Source organism: Oryza sativa, chromosome 1 (genome assembly GCF_034140825.1).
Source record: "Oryza sativa Japonica Group chromosome 1, ASM3414082v1".
NCBI lineage: Eukaryota > Viridiplantae > Streptophyta > Magnoliopsida > Poales > Poaceae > Oryza > Oryza sativa.
Genome location: NC_089035.1, coordinates 33,319,754 through 33,339,996, shown reverse-complemented (window position 1 = coordinate 33,339,996; position 20,243 = coordinate 33,319,754). Strand labels below are relative to the sequence as shown.

At 46.1% G+C, this 20,243-nt stretch overlaps 3 protein-coding genes across 3 annotated transcripts; all 3 read right to left on the bottom strand.

Annotated features, from left to right (window-relative positions):
• Positions 1-706: 706 nt before the first annotated feature.
• On the bottom strand, positions 707-2,135 carry LOC112936915 (uncharacterized). Its single transcript, XM_066306969.1, is given in 3 exon segments — positions 707-1,606; positions 1,757-1,783; positions 1,786-2,135. Coding segments are annotated over 3 exon segments (1,020 nt in total). The 5' UTR covers positions 2,078-2,135; the 3' UTR covers positions 707-905.
• A 7,661-nt stretch (positions 2,136-9,796) lies between these two features.
• Positions 9,797-11,618, bottom strand: LOC112938323 (uncharacterized). Its single transcript, XM_026024429.2, has 2 exons — positions 11,297-11,618; positions 9,797-10,744 (listed from the first exon to the last, which is right to left on the bottom strand). Exons 1-2 carry the CDS (start codon positions 11,616-11,618, stop codon positions 10,014-10,016), a joined length of 1,053 nt encoding a protein of 350 aa, XP_025880214.2. The 3' UTR covers positions 9,797-10,013.
• A 5,967-nt stretch (positions 11,619-17,585) lies between these two features.
• On the bottom strand, positions 17,586-19,569 carry LOC9269465 (transcription factor BHLH148-like). Its single transcript, XM_015779571.3, has 3 exons — positions 19,059-19,569; positions 18,670-18,954; positions 17,586-17,826 (listed from the first exon to the last, which is right to left on the bottom strand). Exons 1-3 carry the CDS (start codon positions 19,542-19,544, stop codon positions 17,674-17,676), a joined length of 924 nt encoding a protein of 307 aa, XP_015635057.1. The 5' UTR covers positions 19,545-19,569; the 3' UTR covers positions 17,586-17,673.
• Positions 19,570-20,243: the final 674 nt, after the last annotated feature.

Below are 20,243 nucleotides of genomic sequence, written 5' to 3'. Positions count from 1 at the left end.
GCTAAGACAATGTTCAGTTCCAACTTACAATGGTCTATTCAGGATATTAACTGTGTGGGGGTGATGCATGTTGCTTGCACTAATTCAGAAAAAAATATGGTACTGCCAGCAAAATGAACATGATCAGGATATTAGCAGGTAACCTGCTAACAGTAAAAAATCAGAAGAATCTGCAGGCACCAAATAGAGAAAACAATCTGCAATTTCTGCAGAATTGAGTTCTGCATAGGAAGTTTAGAATGGTATAACCAAAACTTGGTAAAAAAAATGTGGGCAATTAATGGCAAAGAATATAAAATAAATCAACATTCAGACAATTTGAAGGCTGCATTCAGCACAGAACCTCAATGTTCAGACTTTCTTCAGGAACTTCTCAGAAACCCCTTTATATACTGATAGAATTGCATAACCAAACATCGAATTCCATGAAAATATAATCCACTTAACGCAAAGAAAGAAATACACCGCCATCTGTCTATCAGTAAAGGTGTGCTCCCGTCTAAGCAAAATGTAAGCACACAGTCATAAGCACATCTCCACACTGAATATCAGTGGCAACACAAGGATAGATATGACGGGTTATCAAGTATCAACTATTTCCAAGTCTTGAATCATCCAAAATGGAAACAGAAATGTAGCAAACGATGCACTTGGATCGAGGTACACATTGATCATATCAGCAAGAGATTTGTACTAGAACAGGAGTTCTGCCTTCTGCTAATTAACAGCTAATATCTCAGCACTACAATACCATCACACTCACCAAAACAGCAAAGAGGGGGAAACAAACACAATGCAGAGGAAGCACACGTTAGCTAAGATCATAAACTAACTTGACCTGCTGATCGACCAATGTTCCCAAACGAAACGGCCAAACCTTGCTGTGTGGTCCGCCGACTCAACTCTCAAGGGAGACACCAACCTTGGGGGGTGTAGCCTATCGCCGGGAAGCAGCGCTCCACCATGGAGGCAGGTGTTCTCGTCCATTTCTCACAGTCGTTGAAGGAGAATAGCGTCGCGACGCCCAGCGGCAGCATCGCCGGATCCTGGATGTCATCATCGAAGAAGTAGACGCCGCCCTCGAAGCCAGGGTACTGATCCGCGTCGTAGGATCTGGAGCAGCCGCGCCCGACGAACAGCATCCGGCCTTCCAGCGAGGGCAGCTCCAGCCAGACGTAGTGCTGATACGGGAACACGTCGTCCGGCCCGGCTTGCGCCATCCGGAACACCCTGAACTCCGACGTCGGCTGTCCAGGATAAGGGGAGCACCTCACCACCATGAGCAGGTCTTCGCGGGACTCCACGAGGTAGCGCGCCTCGACGTACTGATCGTATTCTCGCCCAATGTGTTCGAAGGCGCGCATCTCCCAGTCGACCGGATCCCCACCATGGAAGTCCGGACCTGCCACGATGATGTGCTCCCCTTGGGTGAGGAAATGGAAGGCTCCATCGTAGAACACGACGTCCTCCACATCCCATGGTGGATTATGTGTCTGGAACAAGTGAGGGATCACCCGATCGGAGGCGCGCCAGAACCCAATCGTCCGCTGGCCCCGGGGGACGGGGTCAACGCTGATGATGCCGGCGAAGACGCATCCGTCGACGTCTGGTTGGGACGAGAGGGTGGCGGCGACGATGGAGAACGGCAACTGCCATTCCTGCCCGGGCGCTCCGTCCTGCTGCGCGATGAACTCGGTGGGGAGGTCGATGTGAGGGCGGGAGTCTTAGGTGTCGAGGAGGCGGTGCTCTCGAGGACCTCGAGGTGGAGCAATGGAGAGGATGACCAGCCATCGTCGTACGCGCCGATGTAGCGTGCGTCGTGCGGCCACTCCGGGAGGACGGCGGGGTGGATGGCGCAGTTGCTCAGGACGAAGGAGACGGCAGGCCGCTCAGCAAGCGGTAGGATGAGAACCGGAAGAGCGGGAGGCAGGGGCACGGGCGCTTGCTGCTCGAGGGACGCGCGCCATGATCGGCAGACGGCGGCGAAGTGCACGCGGTCGAACTCGCACGGGAGGTGGTTGGCGATCTCGCCCACGACGGCGCTGACGAGGTTCGCCCATGGCGGAGAGGCAGCCATGGGAGACGGGAGGGGAAGGGGAGGTTGGGGTGGACTTGGTGGCAAATTGCACGGGACGCTCACCGCTGCGGTGTCTGTTACAAGTTTGATTCCCTTTTGCTTCTGGAAGCCACGGAACGGAAGGAGGAGGAGGGAGGGCTTCTTATACTGCAAGGAAGAGAGATGGGGGGATTGGGGGATGGCTCGTTTGGCCCACTCGAGCATGTTGATCAGGATGGGCTTGTGCCCCAAGAAAGAGGAGGAAGGCTCGCTTGGCACCTGAGCACATTGTTCGTTCCTGATGGGCTTGTTGCGGACCATTTCATGGCCTGATTTGATTAAACATGATAAATGGACATGAAGGTAAAACAACCCAAATATGAAGCCGATTCTAAACACAGAGTATATCCAAATCAAAACGAGTTTTTTTTTTTGGAAAAGTTAGATTTGTTTTTTATTTGTGTAATTTTATCGTTTTGAACAATGGTGAAGTCAAACTATAAAATATTTGACTATGAATCATTTAAAAATATTTCTCTTATAAATATGAAGACCATATGTGCATATTAGTCTTAAAAAAATACTTCAATAAAATTATATATTTGTTCATATTTGTATGTATATTATAATAGAAAATAGTGGTTAAAGTTGCTTGATCGTGCCCTTATAAAAAACAAGTATTATCAATCCAGAGAAAGTACTACATAAAGCATTTCCTATGTCCCAAAATATAAACATTTATAGTTATGAATCTAAACTAATGTGTGTCTATATTTATAACTAAAAGTTGATATGTTTTGGGAGGTAGTAATATATTGCTTTGTAACTACTGGATTTATTTATTTAATAAGAAAAGCTGCATTCTTAATGCAGTTCTTTCTACGTACTAATTAATACTCTCGCCGGATTATAATATATGCGGCATTGGCATTTTAAGATATTTTTAATCATTCTTATTTAAAAACTTTTATATAGTTAATAATTATTTTTTATCTGATTTATCGTTAAATATTCTTTAAGTACAATGATTTGTATTCTTTTATGATTGCGCTCTACACAATTAGTAGTTCTCCACAAATTTTAAATAAAAACAAATGATCAAATGTATATTAAAAAGTTAATGATGAGTTCATCACAACAATAAACTAGATAATCCACGAGAATAATTTGATGAACAATATATTTCTCGGTCTCGCGTAATCGTGTTCGTTTACATATATACAACTCGTCCCACCTCGCGAACAGCACGGCGACAAAAACACGCAAGCAACGGCTTTTCCAGACCAAACCACTGCACGTACGTTAGGTGACATGGCGTCCATCGGCCCATTGCTCTACCGGCGTGCGTACGTACGTCGACGTGTGGCATGGCATCTCGCTAATATTTGAGAGCACTCACAGCAAAACTCGCCGAATCCCTGAGACCCTGACTCCCCTGTTGCGGCCGTCGCGCGTGCGCGGTGCGCCGGACAGGAGGCTAGGGGGTACCGGCACCAGGCAGGCAGGCAAGTACGCCCGTGGGACGAGCAGGGAGCTAGCCGGGTAGGAAGGGCGCGCGGCGATGGAGTCGGGGCCGCGAGCGCCAGTCGTATCCCTACGACTACGTGCTGACACAGCTTGCCGCCGTGCCGAGGCCTGGCTCTGGCTGATTTCCGTCGCTCGTGCTCGCGCTGATGCTGTCGCTCATATGCCATTATTTCTACAGGCAGGCAAGACCGGAACACCAGGCAGTAGCTACTCATTGTGCTGCTAGCGGCGACGCAGGAGTTCGACGACGGCGCCAACACGGGGCTGGCGGGTCGCGTGCTGGCGCAGTGCGCGGCGGGCCGCGCGCCGGCGGACTGCGTGCAGTGCCTGCAGGACTCGGCGCGAGCGATGCCGAGATGCTGCTGGAACACACGAGGGCTGGGAGAGAGCGTCGCCGTCGTGCTGAGCGACGACTGCGTGCTCCAGTTCACCATGCACCTGGCCTATCTCCGGCGGCAAGCCTTGGTGGAGCTCTCCGTCCGTTTGTCCTCGGTGCCGTTGGAGCAGCAGCGCTAGCAATTATCCCATCACAAAACTTTACACCCTATAATGTTTGAACACCCTGTCACATGGAGTATTAAATATAGGTTAAAAAATAACTAATTGAATAGATTGCGACTAATTTGCTAGACGAATCTTTTTAAACCTAATTGCTTTATGATTGGACAATGTGGTGTTACAGTAAATATTTGCTAATGACAGATTAATTAGGTTTAATAAATTCGTCTCGCGGTTTACTAACAGATTTTGTAATTAGTTTTTTATTAGTGCCCGAACACCCCATACGATACCCTATATAATTTCCGATGTGACATGCCAAAACTTTACACCCCTGGATTTATACACCCCCGTAGTAATAGTAATCACGTTCGAATCGAGTGAATTGAAGACAATTTGTAGTAATATAACTGTGGGATACACGGTACACACCGGGTACCCAAGGAGAGGCCTTTGGGCCGTACGACATAGGGTGGGCAAAGAGCCGTAGGCACATGCGGCATACTTGTAAATAAAGAAAGAGAAATTTCCAGAATAAGATATAAATCTGGGGGATCATACATATCTTTATAGATAGAATAGGGAGATCTAGTTACAATCAACTAGATACTTTACTTGTAACCCCCCTCATCCTATATAAGAGGGGGCAGGGGTCCCGAGAGGGGGAGGTCGGATTATCTCCACAACCTAGGCATACATCATCTCCACTCCATACCGGACATAGATCCGATACACATACAACTGGATTAGGGTATTACCTCACATCAAGACAGTTGGATCATCGAGACAACTGGATTTGGGTATTACCTCACATCAAGACAGTTGGATCATCGAGACAACTGGATTTGGGTATTACCTCACATCGAGACAACTGGATTAGGGTATTACCTCACATCGAGACAACTGGATTAGGGTATTACCTCACATCGAGGACCTGAACCAATATAAAGCTTTCATCGAGTCATGGTGCTCGATCGAGTAGTAGAAATAAATCGTCATATGTAGTAGGGATTATGTGTTAGGATAACAGTAGCTTATCATGTGTGTTTTGTTTGCAAAATGCTATGCCCAGCTAGCCGCTAGCGTTACGAGCGTCCACCGCCAACCCATTCTGCAGGGTGAAAGATTGGACCCCTTTGTGCGGCCCATGGGGCGGTGAACAGAATCACCCCGCACGACGCACACGCGTTCGCCGCGCGCGCGCGCGACTACGCGACCGTGACCGCGACGCGGGCATATTTGAAAAAAAAAAGAATTTGTGAATAAAACTTTTATATACGTGTTTTTACCGATCTAAAAGTAAAGACTAAAAAATAAATTTCGATAAAAAAACCCCTCAAAATTAACTTTAAATCTAAGATAGAAAATTTAAGTTTTGGCTGATAAGTATAAGTATAAGTGAAAAGATAAGGCTTTTGAGGGCCAGTCGTGGTATCGGGGCAAGGCGGGGATGTGCCGGACTGCCGGTGCGCCACCATACACTGTGAAACTAAAAGAAAATCTCACAATTCACAACTATACGTTATGAAATAGCCTGCGGCTAACTCACACCGTTTAGTAGTTTAGGAAGCGTGCGCGCGGAAATCGAAACAAACTCACTCACAATCAGCCAGGAAAGAACACAGCCTTAAGTTTCCAATATTTTTGATATTTTTTTTCAGCCTCATCGTTATCGTTCCCGTTTTCAAGAAATATATGATTATTTAAACGGCTGATGTTGTTTTCCAACCGTTTCATCCCTAGCCATGGCTAGCAATGCTTGGTACGTGAAGGTGCAGTAGTTAATGACCCATGGGAAAAGGTTTTTGAATGGCCAAACATGATGATTGGTGTTATATTAATAAAAGAAGTTTATGTACATAGCAAGAGGTGGAAGAAAAGGAAAAAAAATGTACATTACTTACTGCAAATTACATGTCAGTCCATCTTAGGCTGTGTTTTTTTTAGGGGTTAATTAAGAACCCCTTCCCTACCCACAGAAAACGGAATGATAGATTAACATATAATTAATTAAGTATTAGTCTATAAAACTTGAAAAATAAATTAATATGATTTTTTAAAACAACTTTACTATATAAACTTTTTGTAAAACATATACCGTTTAACAGTTTAAAAATTGTGCACGCAAAAAATGAAAAAGATGGGTTGAGAATCATAGGAAAGAACACAGCCTTACTGACTTACTCCTCATGGCAATAATCTCGCAACGTGTTTTGTGCCAGCCAAGCTCCAGCGACCCAACTCATGAACCCATGAGAAATGGTTACTAAACTGGTAGCACACACCATAGTCCGTAGGACTTAATTGCACCGGAGTTTCGTGCCGAACAGACCTGCCAGGAATGACAACGCTTAAGACCGTAAGCTCACGAAAATAGAAGAGCATAGCGCTTAATAAGCGAGTAAAGGGAGAGAAGTCCAGCCAATTCGAGCAACGGGTGAACTAGCTAGGGAAACAACTTTCGGCTGAGTAAGTTCGGAGTGACGCCCTCTTGATTAGCGAATTCGGCGGAGCTTTTCGCCGCAATTACCCGTTGGCCATTCACAGTGCTTACTTGCAGCTACTGCAATGACGCGTGCTAACCTCCCGTGCCATTTCGAGTAGTGGAGCGTGCGCGTGTCCGCGGTTATAGCTGCACAGTGTGGTGGCATTTGAGCTCACTCGATCGCCTACATAAAGAGCGGTATAGCTTCGAGCTACGGCATGCAATTCGTCTCCAGCGCCCTGGCGACCTAGCTAGCTCCCTCCTCCGCCATTGCCACAGAACACACCTTGGTGTCGTGCAATCCATCGCTCATGGCGCTCACCAAGCTTTCCTGCCTCCTCGTCGTCGTTTTCCTCGCCGGCGTGACGTCGACGGCCACCGGAGCCAGGTACTTCCCACAGAACGGCACGGCGTTCCGCGAGAACATCCTCGTGCTGCCCACCGACCTCCCCGCCCAGGCCGCTGCGACGAGGTTCGCCTCCACGCAGGCCGGCGACGGCGACGACCGCGCGCTCGCTCTCAGCGTCTGCCTCGGCGACTCTGCGCCGGCGCAGTACCGCGAGAGCCTCGCCGCCGCAGTCGCGGACGTCGTCGCAGGCTGCGGCGCCGCCAGCCGCCGCGCCGGCGCCTGGCTCGACGGGTGCTACTGCTACCTCGCCGCCGACACCAACATGACGACGTCGCCCAGCGGGGGGAGTTCCACCGGTGGCTCGTCACCGGAGACGTCCTGCCGTTCAGCGACAACCTGTACGCGACGTTCCTCGACATGAGCAACGGCGTGGCGGCGCGGATGCTGGCGACGACGGCGACGCAGGCGATCGACGTCGGAGCAGCCACGACGACGGGGCTGGCGGGGCGCGTGGTGGCGCAGTGCGCCGCGGGCGTCGCGCCGGCGGACTGCGTGCAGTGCCTGGAGGGCGCGGCGCGAGAGATGCCGAGATGCTTCCGGGAGGCACGTCGGGAGGAGCAGGGAGAGGGCGTCGGCATCGTGGTGAGCGACGACTGCGTCCTGCGTTTCGACATGACTTCTTCGCCGGCGCCTCGGACGTCAAACACCTGTGATGGGACTTGCAAGCTGTTAGCCTTCGCCTTCGGAGCAGCACTAGAATGATCGTGTCAGTCACTTTAATTTGTGCTCCCTCCGTCCCAAAATAAGTGCAGTTTTAGCACTGTTCATGTTCAACGTTTGATCGTTCGTCTTATTTGAAAAACAATTATAATTAGTATTTTTATTGTTGTTATATGATAATACATGAATAGTATTTATGTGTGACTAATATTTTTAATTTTTTTCATAAAATTTTCAAATACGAATGGTTAAAATACTGGACACGAATATCTATGGTTACACTTATTTTGGGACGGAGGAGGTAGTAGTAGTAACCATCGCTAGCTAGCTTGATGGAATCATGGTGCTTGAGTGGTAGAAATAATATAATGTCTGTCTGGGGGGTAGAATGGTTGCCTATATGTTAGCAACTTAGTAGTACTACCATGTTTCTAGTGCTTTCGGTGACACTATTCTAGCCGGTTGTGTGTTTCTCTTTGTGATTTGCAATGCTATGCTCAGCTAGCTGAATATATATGCCAAATTGTCACCTTGGGAACTAAATAGAGCTATGTGATCCATTGTATTGCTGGGAAAAATATATGGTGCAAACCATATATATAATATAAACATAGAAATTACTGAAATTACTATAGGATCGGAAAATAAACATATGAGATTTGTCTATGTCATACCAAAATAAAAATTTACTCCTGATTAAATCTTGAGATAATCCCTTATATACCATTGAAAATCGGCTCTTCCCTTATATGCCATTGGTTTAAATTTGCGCACCCTCTCATGCCACTCCCATCAGTTGACTGTGTGTTGACCGTTAAATCCAAAGTAAAAAAAGACGTATTTGCCCTTCTGGGTATAGGACATGCCTAACAACTCAGAAGGGCAAATATGTATTTTTTATTTTAGACTTAACGGTCAACACACAGTCAACTGACGGTAGTGGCATGAGAGGGTGCGCAAATTTAAGCTAATGACATATAAGGGAAGAGCCAATTTTCAGTGGCATATAAGGGATCAAATCAATTTTCAGTGACATATAAGGAATTCTCTCTTAAATCTTAGGAGTAAAAATTTTACTTAAAGTGTCGTGGATAAATCTCAGACGCTCAATCTTTTTGTGCTACGGTAGTTTTTAGGTTTGCCGTGAAGCCGTGGACGCAGGTGGGGGGAGACGGTAGCGGAAGCATCAATCTTTTTCCTACCTCAATGCAAATTATAACTATGATGAGTAGTAATATTTTATATTTATATTTTTTTTAAGGCACATAATGAAAAACCTCCGATTTATTATTTAATCAACACCAACTGCAAGTCTGCAACAGCCGTGAACGACAGCAAGACAGGGAAAACAAGTTATTGTGTGATCACTGAACCCTGTGAAAATCATTTTATTTTAGCATCCATCCATCATAGGAGTGCAACAAATTAACGCTAAGTTCCATGCTCAGTTGCAGTACTGAAATAATGAATGAAAGAAAGAAAGAAAGAAAGAAGGAAGGGATGCCAAGACATCGTTCAGTTATAAGATAAGAACAGAGCAAGAATTACTAAGACACTGTTCAGTTACATTTCAGGCCATAAGTTTCTCAGACCAAACTGCTCTTTATTTCATCTGAACAATAAAAATGGACTGTGTGGAGTGATGCATGTGGCTTGCACTAGTTAAGACAAATTTGTGGTGCCATCAACCGAATCCCAAGATAGAAGAAAGTAAAGTATCATATTAGCAAGTAACCTGTTAACCATAAAGAATCAGAGGAATCTGCAGTCACCAAAGAAAGAAAATAACCTGCAATTTCTGCAAAATTGAGAGCTCTGCATAGGAAATTTAGAGCGGCATAACCAAACTTGGTAAGAAAAAAAAAACAAGAAGTGCAAATTCATGGAAAATAATAGAAATAAATCAACATTCAGACAATTCGTAGGCTGCATTCAGCACAGAACCTCAACGTTCAAACTTTCTTCGGGAAATTATCAGGAAGCCCCGACAGAAATTGAATAACCAAACATCAAGTTCCATGAAGATAATCCACGAAACGCAAGGCAAACATACGGCCCCATCGATCTATCAATAAAGGTATGCTTCCATCAAACAAAATGTAAGCGCACAGTCATGCACATCAATCCCCACATTATATATCAGTTGCAACACAGGGATCAATAAACTACTTCAAGTCTCGAATCATCCAAAGGGAAACAGAAAGGTATCAAATGGTGTAACTTGGATTGATATTATCTCAGCACTACAATACCACACACAGCAAGAGGGGGAAACGAACACAATGCAGAGGAAGCACATGTTAGCTAAGATCACAAAATAACTTCCTCTTTTGATAGAGCAATGTTTCCGAACCTTGCCGTCTTCTCCGTCTCAACTCTCAAGGGAGACGCCAACCTTGGGGGGAGTAGTTCGATGCGCCTTGTGCCGGGAAGCAGCGCTCCACCATGGGGCCAGGTGATTCCGTCCATTTCCCGCAGTCGCTGCAGCTGTACTGCGGTTGCTGCAGCATCACCGGGTCCTGGATGAACCCATCATCGAAGAAGTAGATGCCGCCCGCGATGCCGGCGGGGTAGTGATCCGCCTCGTAGGATCTAGAGCAGCCACGCCCGACGAACAGCATCCGGCCACCCAGTGAGGGCACCCTCTGCCAAATGTACTGCCGACACCGAGCCCGCTGGCTTGGCACCATCCGGAACACCTTGAACGCCGACGTCGGCTGTCCAGGATGAGGGGAGCACCTCACGACCATGAGCAGGTCTTCGCGGGACTTCACTAGGTAGCGCGCCTTGACGTGCTGCTGGTTGTAGCCGCGCCTGTTCGATGGGAAGCAGCGAAACTCCCAGTCGACTTGAGGCATAGCCGGGACCGGACACCAATAGTGGAACTCCGGTTTGGCCACAATGATGTGCTCCCCTTGGGTGAGGAAATGGAAGGCTCCATGGTGGTGCACGACGTCCACCGCATCCCATTCCCTGCGCGGGTTCAGTGGGCCGCTGAACAAGCCAGGGACCACCGGATCGAAGATGCGCCAGAACGCAATCATTGGCCGGCCTTGTGGGACGGGACCGACGTTGATGATTCCGGCGAAGACGCATCGTCCGTCGACGTCTGGATAGAATGAGAGGGCGGCGGCGACGATGGACAACGGCAACAGCGCTCCGGTGTGGTGCTCGATGTGTTGGAGTTAATTTATTTCTAGAACATACCAGCCTACTCTCTAACCCTCTCTACTACTCGTGAAACTAAAGTCAAGGTTGAAGTCCTTGCTCTGTAAATTTTCTAGAACAGTGTAGTGTGTAGACATGCATGATGTGATTTTACAGTAGTACTAGTACCAGTGAAGTTTGACAATGTAGTAGTACTACAAGTCTCTAGCTAGGTCCTGAAGCTTCCTACATGTCGGTTTATCAAGCCTATAAATAGAAAGCCAGTGCATGTGTATAGACTGATGATGGTGTGCTGCCCAACGTACAAGCAAGTGTACTGTTCAGCCCTCAAGCAAGCAAGTAAAGAAACCAGTTAAAACTAGCACAAGCTTCTCTGCTCCTCTTCTCTGATCCCCTGCTTAGGAAATATTTAGCACCAACACGATGAACGCGTCGGGGAGGTTGATGTGACGATCGAATTGGTAGGTATCGAGGAGGAGGTGGTGTTGGGGACCTTGAGGTGGAGCAGTGGAGAGGAAGACCCAGCCATCGTCGTACGCGCCGATGTAGCGAGCGTACCGCACCCAATCCGGGACGACGGCTGGGTGGGTGGCGTAGTCGCTCAGGATGCAGGAGACGGCAGGCCCCTCAGCGAGCGGTAGGATGAGAAACGGCAGAGCGGGAGACCGGGGCAGGGGAGCGAGCTGCTCGAGGGACTCGCGCCATGATCGGCAGACGGCGGCGAAGTGCACGCGATCGAACTTGCACGGGAGGCGGGTGGCGATCTCGCGCACGAGGGCGCCGATGAGGTTCGCCCATGGCGGAGAGGCAGCCATGGGAGACGGGAGGGGAGGGGAGGGGAAGGGAAGGGGAGGTTGGCGACTGGGTGGCGAATGGCACGAGATGCTCACGCGACGGTGTCTGTTACAAGTTTGATTCCCTTTTTTTTTTGCTTCTGGAAGCCACGGAACGGAAGGGGAGGGTGTTAATACTGCAAGGAAGAGAGGATGGGGAGGAGCACTGCTCCCTCCGTCCCATAATATTACAACCTAAGATTGAATGAGATGTTTCATAGTACAATAAATCTGAACATGCATCTGTCCAAATTCACATCTATCTAGATTCGTTGTACCATGAAACGTACCATCCAGTCCTAGGTTTTAATATTATTGGACAGAGGGAGTATACTTCAAGCAAGGGAGGATGGCGGATGGCTCGTTTGGCCCACTTGAACATATTGTTCATGATGGGCTTGTGCCGCAAGAAAGATAAGGAAAGTTCGCTTGGCACTTGAGCCCATTGTTCACTTGTTCTCGATGGGTTTGTAGCGGCCCATTCGGTTGGGCCTATTAGATTATTGGATCTAAGTTCATTTTGACTCCCTCAAATATAGCTCCAATCTGATTCGTGTCCCCCAACCGTAATATCAGATATCTAGACACCCCCCCCTCAAACTATTAAAACCCATACAATTTGACTCCCTCAATAGTTTTAGAGTGTATTTTTGCTGACATGGCATATTGACTTAGTCCACTATGTTGACGTGTCAGCCCAGTCACAAAAATACAGGTGAAGCCCACATGTAAGTGACTAGGAAAAATATATAAAAAGTGGGACCCACTTTTCATCCCTCTTCTCCTTCTCTATCTTTTCCCCAACAAGCAGCAGAGCAAGAAGCGGTGGCAGTGGTGGTGTGGGCAGAGGCAACAGAAACAGTAGTGACGTTCCTGTGGGTGCTATGCGTGTCGACACTGCGGGCCTCAATAGCGGTAGTCACCTCCTACCTCAACATCTAGGAAGGGATCCACTACGCTCTCTTTGTCACCGTTTGCCACCTCTTCGTGCTCCTCTTCGCCTTTAACTTCCTTTGTGACGTCCTCAACGGCGCCAGCTTCAACCTTACCGCCATCGCCACCTTCCACGCCACCAACCTCGATTGGCACTTGGGCAGGGTGCAAGGGCAGTGGGTGGAGCGCTGGCAATCTCAGAGCTGATGCCAACGCAGTACAAGCACATACTCGAGGGCCATCCTCAAGGTGGATCTCCACACTGGTGGTGCCGTTGAGTTGGTGCTCACCGCAATCGAGCTCGTCCATGGCGTCGCCGCGACGGTGGGGAGAGGAAGGGCCGCCGCTGGATCGAACTGCAAGAGCCACCAAAAGCAGCCCCACCGTATTCTCCACCGCCGCTCTGCATCCCCGCTCGACCAACCACTCCGCGACAAACGCTAGGGCGAAAGGGGCCAGGGTGGGAGAGAGAGGAGAGCCCTACTTGTCGTCCCGCCGCTGCCGCTTCCCATCGTCATCCTGGCGCCCTGCTACTATCGAGCCTAGAAGAAGATAGGCAGAGAGGGAAGGAGAGAGAGATTAGTACATAGAGGGTGATTTGATGATAGGTGGGCCCCACCTTTTTTAAAAAAATATTTGATGACTAGGGTGCCACGTGAATGCCACGTCAGCACAAAGGAGTAAAATTGCAACGGTTTTGATAATTTGGGGGTTGAGATATCCAGTATTGTGGTTTAGGGATACAAATCGGATTCGGCCAATAGTTAAGAGAGTTAAGTGGACTTATTCCTAGATTGTACCTAGACTAGGCGTATGATGACTGTACAAGAAGAGCTAAAACAACTCCAAGTATGAAGCCCATTCTAAATTTAGAAAGAACTATCTAAATCAAAACGAGGTATAATAGCTTTTGGTTGGAAAAAAGACAGACGAGAAAATAGCTTTTTTTTCTCTGTGTAATTGTGTGTTGCTAAATAGTTATATAGTTACGTAAAAGTATTATATTATTCTTTATAAGTAATGAATTTATTTATTTAATAAGAAATTTTAATTATGTTCTTTTAAGTTTAGCCATGTTTACGATATTCTTTTTTAAGATACCGAAAGGTGTTCTTCAAAAATTTGATTATTATAGATCACGTTTCTTTTGGCAAGGGAATGATCATAAGAAAAAGTACAAACTCATTAGATGGGATATCATTTGCCAACCCAAAGACCAGGGAGGATTAGGGATTCACAATCTGGAAATTCAAAATAAATGTGTTTTGAGTAAGTGGTTGTTTATAAATTAATAAATGAAGAAGGTGTTTGGCAAGAATTATTGAAGAGGAAGTATCTTTATAATAAGTCTATAATGCAAGTTGATAGGAAATAAGGCGACTCTCATTTTTGGTCAGGTCTCATGAAGGTCAAAAGTGATTTCTTAAATATGGTTTCCTGAAATGTGAATAATGGGGAGCAAGTAAGATTTTGGGAAGATAAATGGCTAGGAAATTTGGCCTTTAAGGATAAATATTCATCTCTATATGCTATTGTCCGAAGGAAAACCTCTTCTATTGCTAATGTCATGGGAGCTGTTCCGCTTAATGTTTCATTTAGGAGAGCCTTAGTTGGGCAGAACCTTGCATATGGGCATGAATTGTGTGCTTCTAATGTGCATATCCAGTTGAACCATTCTTCTAACTGTTTTAGATGGAATTATCATCAGAATGGTCGGTTTTCTGTTAGGTCAATGTATCTAGCTTTAATTAATAATGGTTACATCGAGAGGAATAAGTGTATTTGGAAGCTTAAGATGCCACTTAAGATTAAGATTAAGATCTTTATGTGGTACTTGCTTAAAGATGTTGTGTTAACTAAGGACAATTTGGCAAGACGGAATTGGAATAGTAGTTTAAGATGTTTGTATGAAAAATGAGACTATTCAACATCTTTTTATGGACTGTCATTATGCAAAGTTTATATGAAGAGCAGTTCAGTTCTCATTTTGTTTTAACCTTCTTACTAACATATCTCATATGTTTGATGCTTGGCTAATGGGGGTTGACAAGAAAATGAGTAAACTGATACTTGTAGGAGCATCTGTCATATGTTGAGCTCTGTGGTTGAGTAGGAATGATATGGTTTTTGACAAATCACCATCTATTTCTTATAAGCAGATAATTTTCAGAGCAACACATTGGCTTTGGTTTTGGGCACAATTACAAAAGTGTGAAGCAGATGAAGAGCATCTGAAAGTTGCGTGTCGTAAGCTTGAAACGACGGTTATGTAACTTTTTGCTAACTATGCTGGAGATTGACAAACAATCTTAAATAATTGTGTTTTCCTTGTATTGGTTTGGTTTTTTTATGGTTGCTGTGTTTATTTTATTTGGACTACACTTTTTTTAGAGTGCTAGATTGTAATAATTAGCTTTAACTCTTTTAAGCAAATGTCAAAATATTATATTCCATTATCTAAAAAGATAATACACAACAATAATAATTTGACGAGCAATTCATTTCACAGTTCACACAGTCGTGTTCATTCCTGTACAACACGTAGCGAACAGCACGGCGACGAAAACACACAAGCAACTGTGTTTCCCGATCAACCACTGCACGTATGTCAGGTGACATATGTGATATGACATGGCGTCCAGCGGTCCATTGCTCTCCTGGCGTGCGTGCGTGCGTACGTCGACGTGCGGCATCTCGTCCCTGACCTCCCCCCTCCCCACTCTCCCCTGCGGGTGTGACCCCGCGCGCCGTGTGCATCGGACAGGAAGAAGCTAGGGGGCGCCGCCACGTATACGAGTCATGTACGCCGTTGGAGCGCGTGCGGGCCCGCGGGGTCGATTCGGAGTCGACTCGTGGCCTCGTGCCGAGGTCTGCCTGATTTACACCCTTCATCTAAACACCCCCTTGCACAGTAAACTGATGAGAAGAAACTGATGAGAAGAGAGAAGAAAGGTACAACACATTGCGAACAGGACGGCAAACGAACACACAGCAGCAATCGGCCTTACGCGATCAACCGCTGCACCGTCTGCACGTACATGACATGTGTCGGTCGGTCCATTGCTCGAACCCACCGTGTACCGGCGTGCGTATACGTACGTACGTACGTGCGCGTCGACATGCCGCGCGCCTCCCGCTAATCGAGAGCACGCACGTACTCCCCGCAAAAACGCCCCAAATCGCTGACTTCCTTTAATTTTGCGGCCGTGACCGCGCGCGTGTGATGGCCGGTGCGAACACGGCGCGTGGCCGTGCCGAGGCCTGGTTGATTATTGGCTGATCGATCATTTCCGTGATTCCGTCGCTCGCGCGCGCTGATGCAGAGGGATGATCCCCCGTGATTTCTACAGGCAGGCAGGCAAGACCGGGACACCAGCTGGGCGTGGGCGTGGGCGTGGGCGTGGGCGCAGGGGTTCTACGCAGTTGCCGCCTTGCCGGGCCTTCTGCTGGTAACCAGCTGCGCGTCACGATGATCAAGCATGAAACCGAGCGCGCGACCACGACATTTTGTGCGCTACCTGGAAGTAGGGGGGCGATCGAGCTGAAAGGCACTATACTCCGTAGTACAGATCGCGTGACGGCTCGCGATTGGAGAATCATTTGCTGATGTAGACGCAACCGATAGCTGAAGGAAGATTAATTTGACAATTCTACTGCTGCGACCTCGTTTGACTCGTCTGGTCTCTCTCAGCAGTTTCCAGCGAGGTGGGGCGTACGTACACGCGGCACGTCTCTAAAACGAAGAACGGTTAGAAGCGTGTCACGCACATAACGCAAATGCGACGATTTTCTTTAAAGATTGTGAGTTTGTGACAGGTGCAGGCTACTGGGTTCGACCGTTGGAACCTCGATCGAAGTTGTACAACGCGGGCATCGGATTTCACATCAGGTTGACAAGAGGAGAAACAAATTTATATCTACTCACAATGTGAGAACATCCTTCACACTACTCCACTGGTCAATGCAGGCCTTGAAGTATAAAAATGTTAGTACTTTGGGTGCTTCTTTATGGTATGTCGCAGTCATCACCTAATATTACAATTACAGTTTTATGGTGTCATACTACTCGTATTCCACTTGATAAACATGTGAGGCTGCTTCTTTATGGTGTGTTTAGTTCTTTAGGTGTAAAGTTTTTAAGTATACGGACACACATTTAAAGTATTAAATGTAGACTAATAACAAACAAATTACAAATTTCACCTATAAACTACGAGACGAATTTATTAAGCCTAATTAATCCGTCATTAGTAAATATTTACGGTAGCATCACATTGTCAAATCATGGTATAATTAGGCTCAAGATTTGTCTCGCAATTTACATGCAAACTGTGCAATTAGTTTTTTTTCCCATATTTAATGTCCCATGCATGTGTCCAAACATTTGATGTGACGTTTTTGACTAAAATTTTTTGAGCTAAACAATGCCTTATTGCATATACGTACGAAGGAATAATTCATTGCTATGAATTATTATTTTTCTCTCCACGTGTAAATCAAGTTGACCTCACTTGCTTCTAAAGCAAAGAACCATAATCAATGCTTGTAAATTATTTTTATTTTTTACTATAATTATTTAAAATGACATTAAGAAAGTAGGATGTGCGTGATGTACAATGACTTTCGGGAGATGCATCATCATTTATTTCGGGAGAGGATTCTAATATATGCCTCAAGAGGTGATGTTCCCTCATATAACCTTTTTTTAAAAATAATATAAATGGTTGTGAAAATTATAATAAAATTTGGTAAGGTAGAGTACACTAACACCTATACCACTCCACCAAAAATCATATCAAATTCGATCTATACATTTTGAGAAAAAAAAAAGAAATTCAAACTAAATAGTACCAATACTATTCATGTCTGATTTTTTCTCTTTTGACTCAATGTGTGGGTTGAGTTTAGACTTGATTTTTTAAAGTAGTTTATTCATATGGTATAAATATTCTTAATTTTTTTAGAGTCCTAAATAATTATTTTGATAGTATTTAAACAAACAAGGACATCCCCACAAGAGTTTAAAATACCTTTTCCATTTATTCATTACTTTGCTTACTTGTAAAGAACATCGGCAGTACTTAATTAGAACACCGAACAGTAATCAACTCATTAGTAGTACACCACTTTCAACTTGACAACTAAAGCTCGTCCCACTTCTCATTGGATCTTGCAAGCAGGAGTATTCGGAGTATTCGATCTCCTGAAGTTCCTTCAAGGCATTTGTTATTGCTTTGTCCACCTCTCGCGAAGATATCTTTGCGTACGAGAAAATTAAATGGAAAATTTAATTAGTAAGTAGTATAAGGAAAATCAAGAAAAACAATAATATATAATTAATCCTCCTTCTCCTAAAATAAATCAAATTTTGTTATATATTCAGATTCGTATACATAATTTATTATTTTGGGATGTAGTACTTGTTGTTAAACCACACAAAATTAATTCTCATCTGCATAACTGAGACAATAGATGCATGCATGGTTGATGGAGATCAATGCCAGTATTGTCAATCCTCCTAAAATGTGCTAAAATTAAGCTGGAATGTGAAACATCTGGCAAACTTATTCTGGCCAGGGAAGAATTTTCAGCGCCTGATATATTCCTCCTACTTTTAATATCTTGTGCATTGATTAATTCATGCATGTCATTTGTTGTTGCATACTGTTTTTTTAATGAAAGCAATGAGATCAAGTTGATCCAATTGACACTACTAGTCGTAAATAAACAAACAAGTTCAGCTTTACATTAAGTTATCTAGCCACACGAAATGTGGGGTTTATACTTTATACTCGACTTTTGCAGTAGCGACAAAATCAATGAGTTTATAAGTTTAATCTGGTCCACATATATAAAACTGTCACTCGTTTACATGACTCGCTATGAAGTCATGCATTCAAGTCAACTACCACAGTTCATTTTTTCTTTACACATGATCACCAAGTAGCACATACTAAACATATGTTTTTACGACACTAACTTGTTATTTTTTTGAACTTTTCAACCATCAATCAATGGCACACAGTTGATGTTGATTAATATTAACAAATCAGAAGCACATGAACTTGTTTTCTCATTGTGCGCGACATTTGTAATGTACCTTGGACTCCACCGCGACGTCCATCCACATCCCGCCGGCGCCGAACCACGACTGGATCGCCGTCACCTGCAGCTCGTCCATGGCCTTGAGCCGCCGGAGCACCGCCTCGAACACGTCCACCGTCGAGCCGAGCTCACTCTCGGCGCGCACCTTCACCACCATGCCGGCGCCGGGCTTCGGCGTCGTCCGCTCCAGCAACTCGTTCTGCGCGCAGAGCCACCCCTTCCTCCCCTCCAGCTCCCGGATGTAGTTTGCCGCCGCGGCGACGATGGTGTTCTTGCCACCCTGAGGTACAAATGGCGGCGAAAAATGATGAGCCGAGCAGGACGATCGAACAATTGAAAAGAACGCACGCTCATGTAGTTCCTGATGAGTGATTTTACGAGTACTTTTGATGATGATGCGCCGGTTGGGAGGATGGCTTGGAGGTCGGCGTAGCCCTGGCTGAGGCGCTCCCGACGCAGCCGCTCCCGCATGATGTGCCGGAACCGCGCGCTGCCGCCGCTCGGCGCCGCCTGCTGCTGCTCGCCCTCCGCCGGCTGCATTTCCGCGGTTGCCCCCGCGTCGTCCCCGGCGTCGTCATAGATGCTCCTGAGGAACCTGTGCATTCTCCGGTGGACGTTCGACGCAGAGGAGTGGTACCGCCGGCTCAGAGACTCCGACGACGACGACGACGACGCCATCGCCGCGGTACTCTGGTACGCCGCGAAGGCGCTCCTTCCCTGATCAGGCTGCGGTGGCGGCGGCGGCGGAGGAGGAGGAGGGAGGAGGAAGCCGAGGCTTGCCAGCAACTCCTCGTGGTCGTCGACGCCGGCGGCCGCGTCGTCGTGGACGAAGTAGTAGAAGGGATGCTCCACGTCGTCGTCGTTCTCCATGGCTGTGCATGCATGCCGTGGCGCCAGCTCCCACGCGTCTCTGCGCTTATATATATACAACCTACGGCGCTGCTACCGTGCTTTACTACGTAGTACGATCGAGTACGACACACACGAAGCGCGCCAGCCGCGCAGCACGACGACCGGTCGTTACGCGCGCACGGCTAGTTTGACCGGTAAGCGACGCGGCCACGTTGAAGGCACGCCCTGGGCCCCACCGCAGAGGATGGCCGGGTGGGTTAACCACTTATAAAATCATTTTAAAATTTAAACTCTTTTTGGTCGTGTTCTTTTTATGTCGTTTAAATTTATAAATATAGTCAGTTGTAGAAAAACTTTAAAGAGGCTAATGAGATAGCTTATTTCTATGTACGTTACTCTACAAATGTGTAAGTTAAAACGGATAAGGATTTTCTACACCTAAATACCATGACATCCATCATTTGCATGTGACTTAAATAATTAAATAAAATATTAAAAAATATTAGTAACAACGATTGGAATGATATAAGTCTATACACAAACATACAAGACTAAATTTGATCTACATCTGGAGAAACAAAAATAATAAAAATCAGACAGTGAATAGTACCCGTGCAGCGCAGATAAAATTTGTTATTTTTGTTTTTTCATGTCGATCGAATTTAGACTTGCATGTTTATACATTGTCTTATATTATCATAGTCTACCTTATCAAAT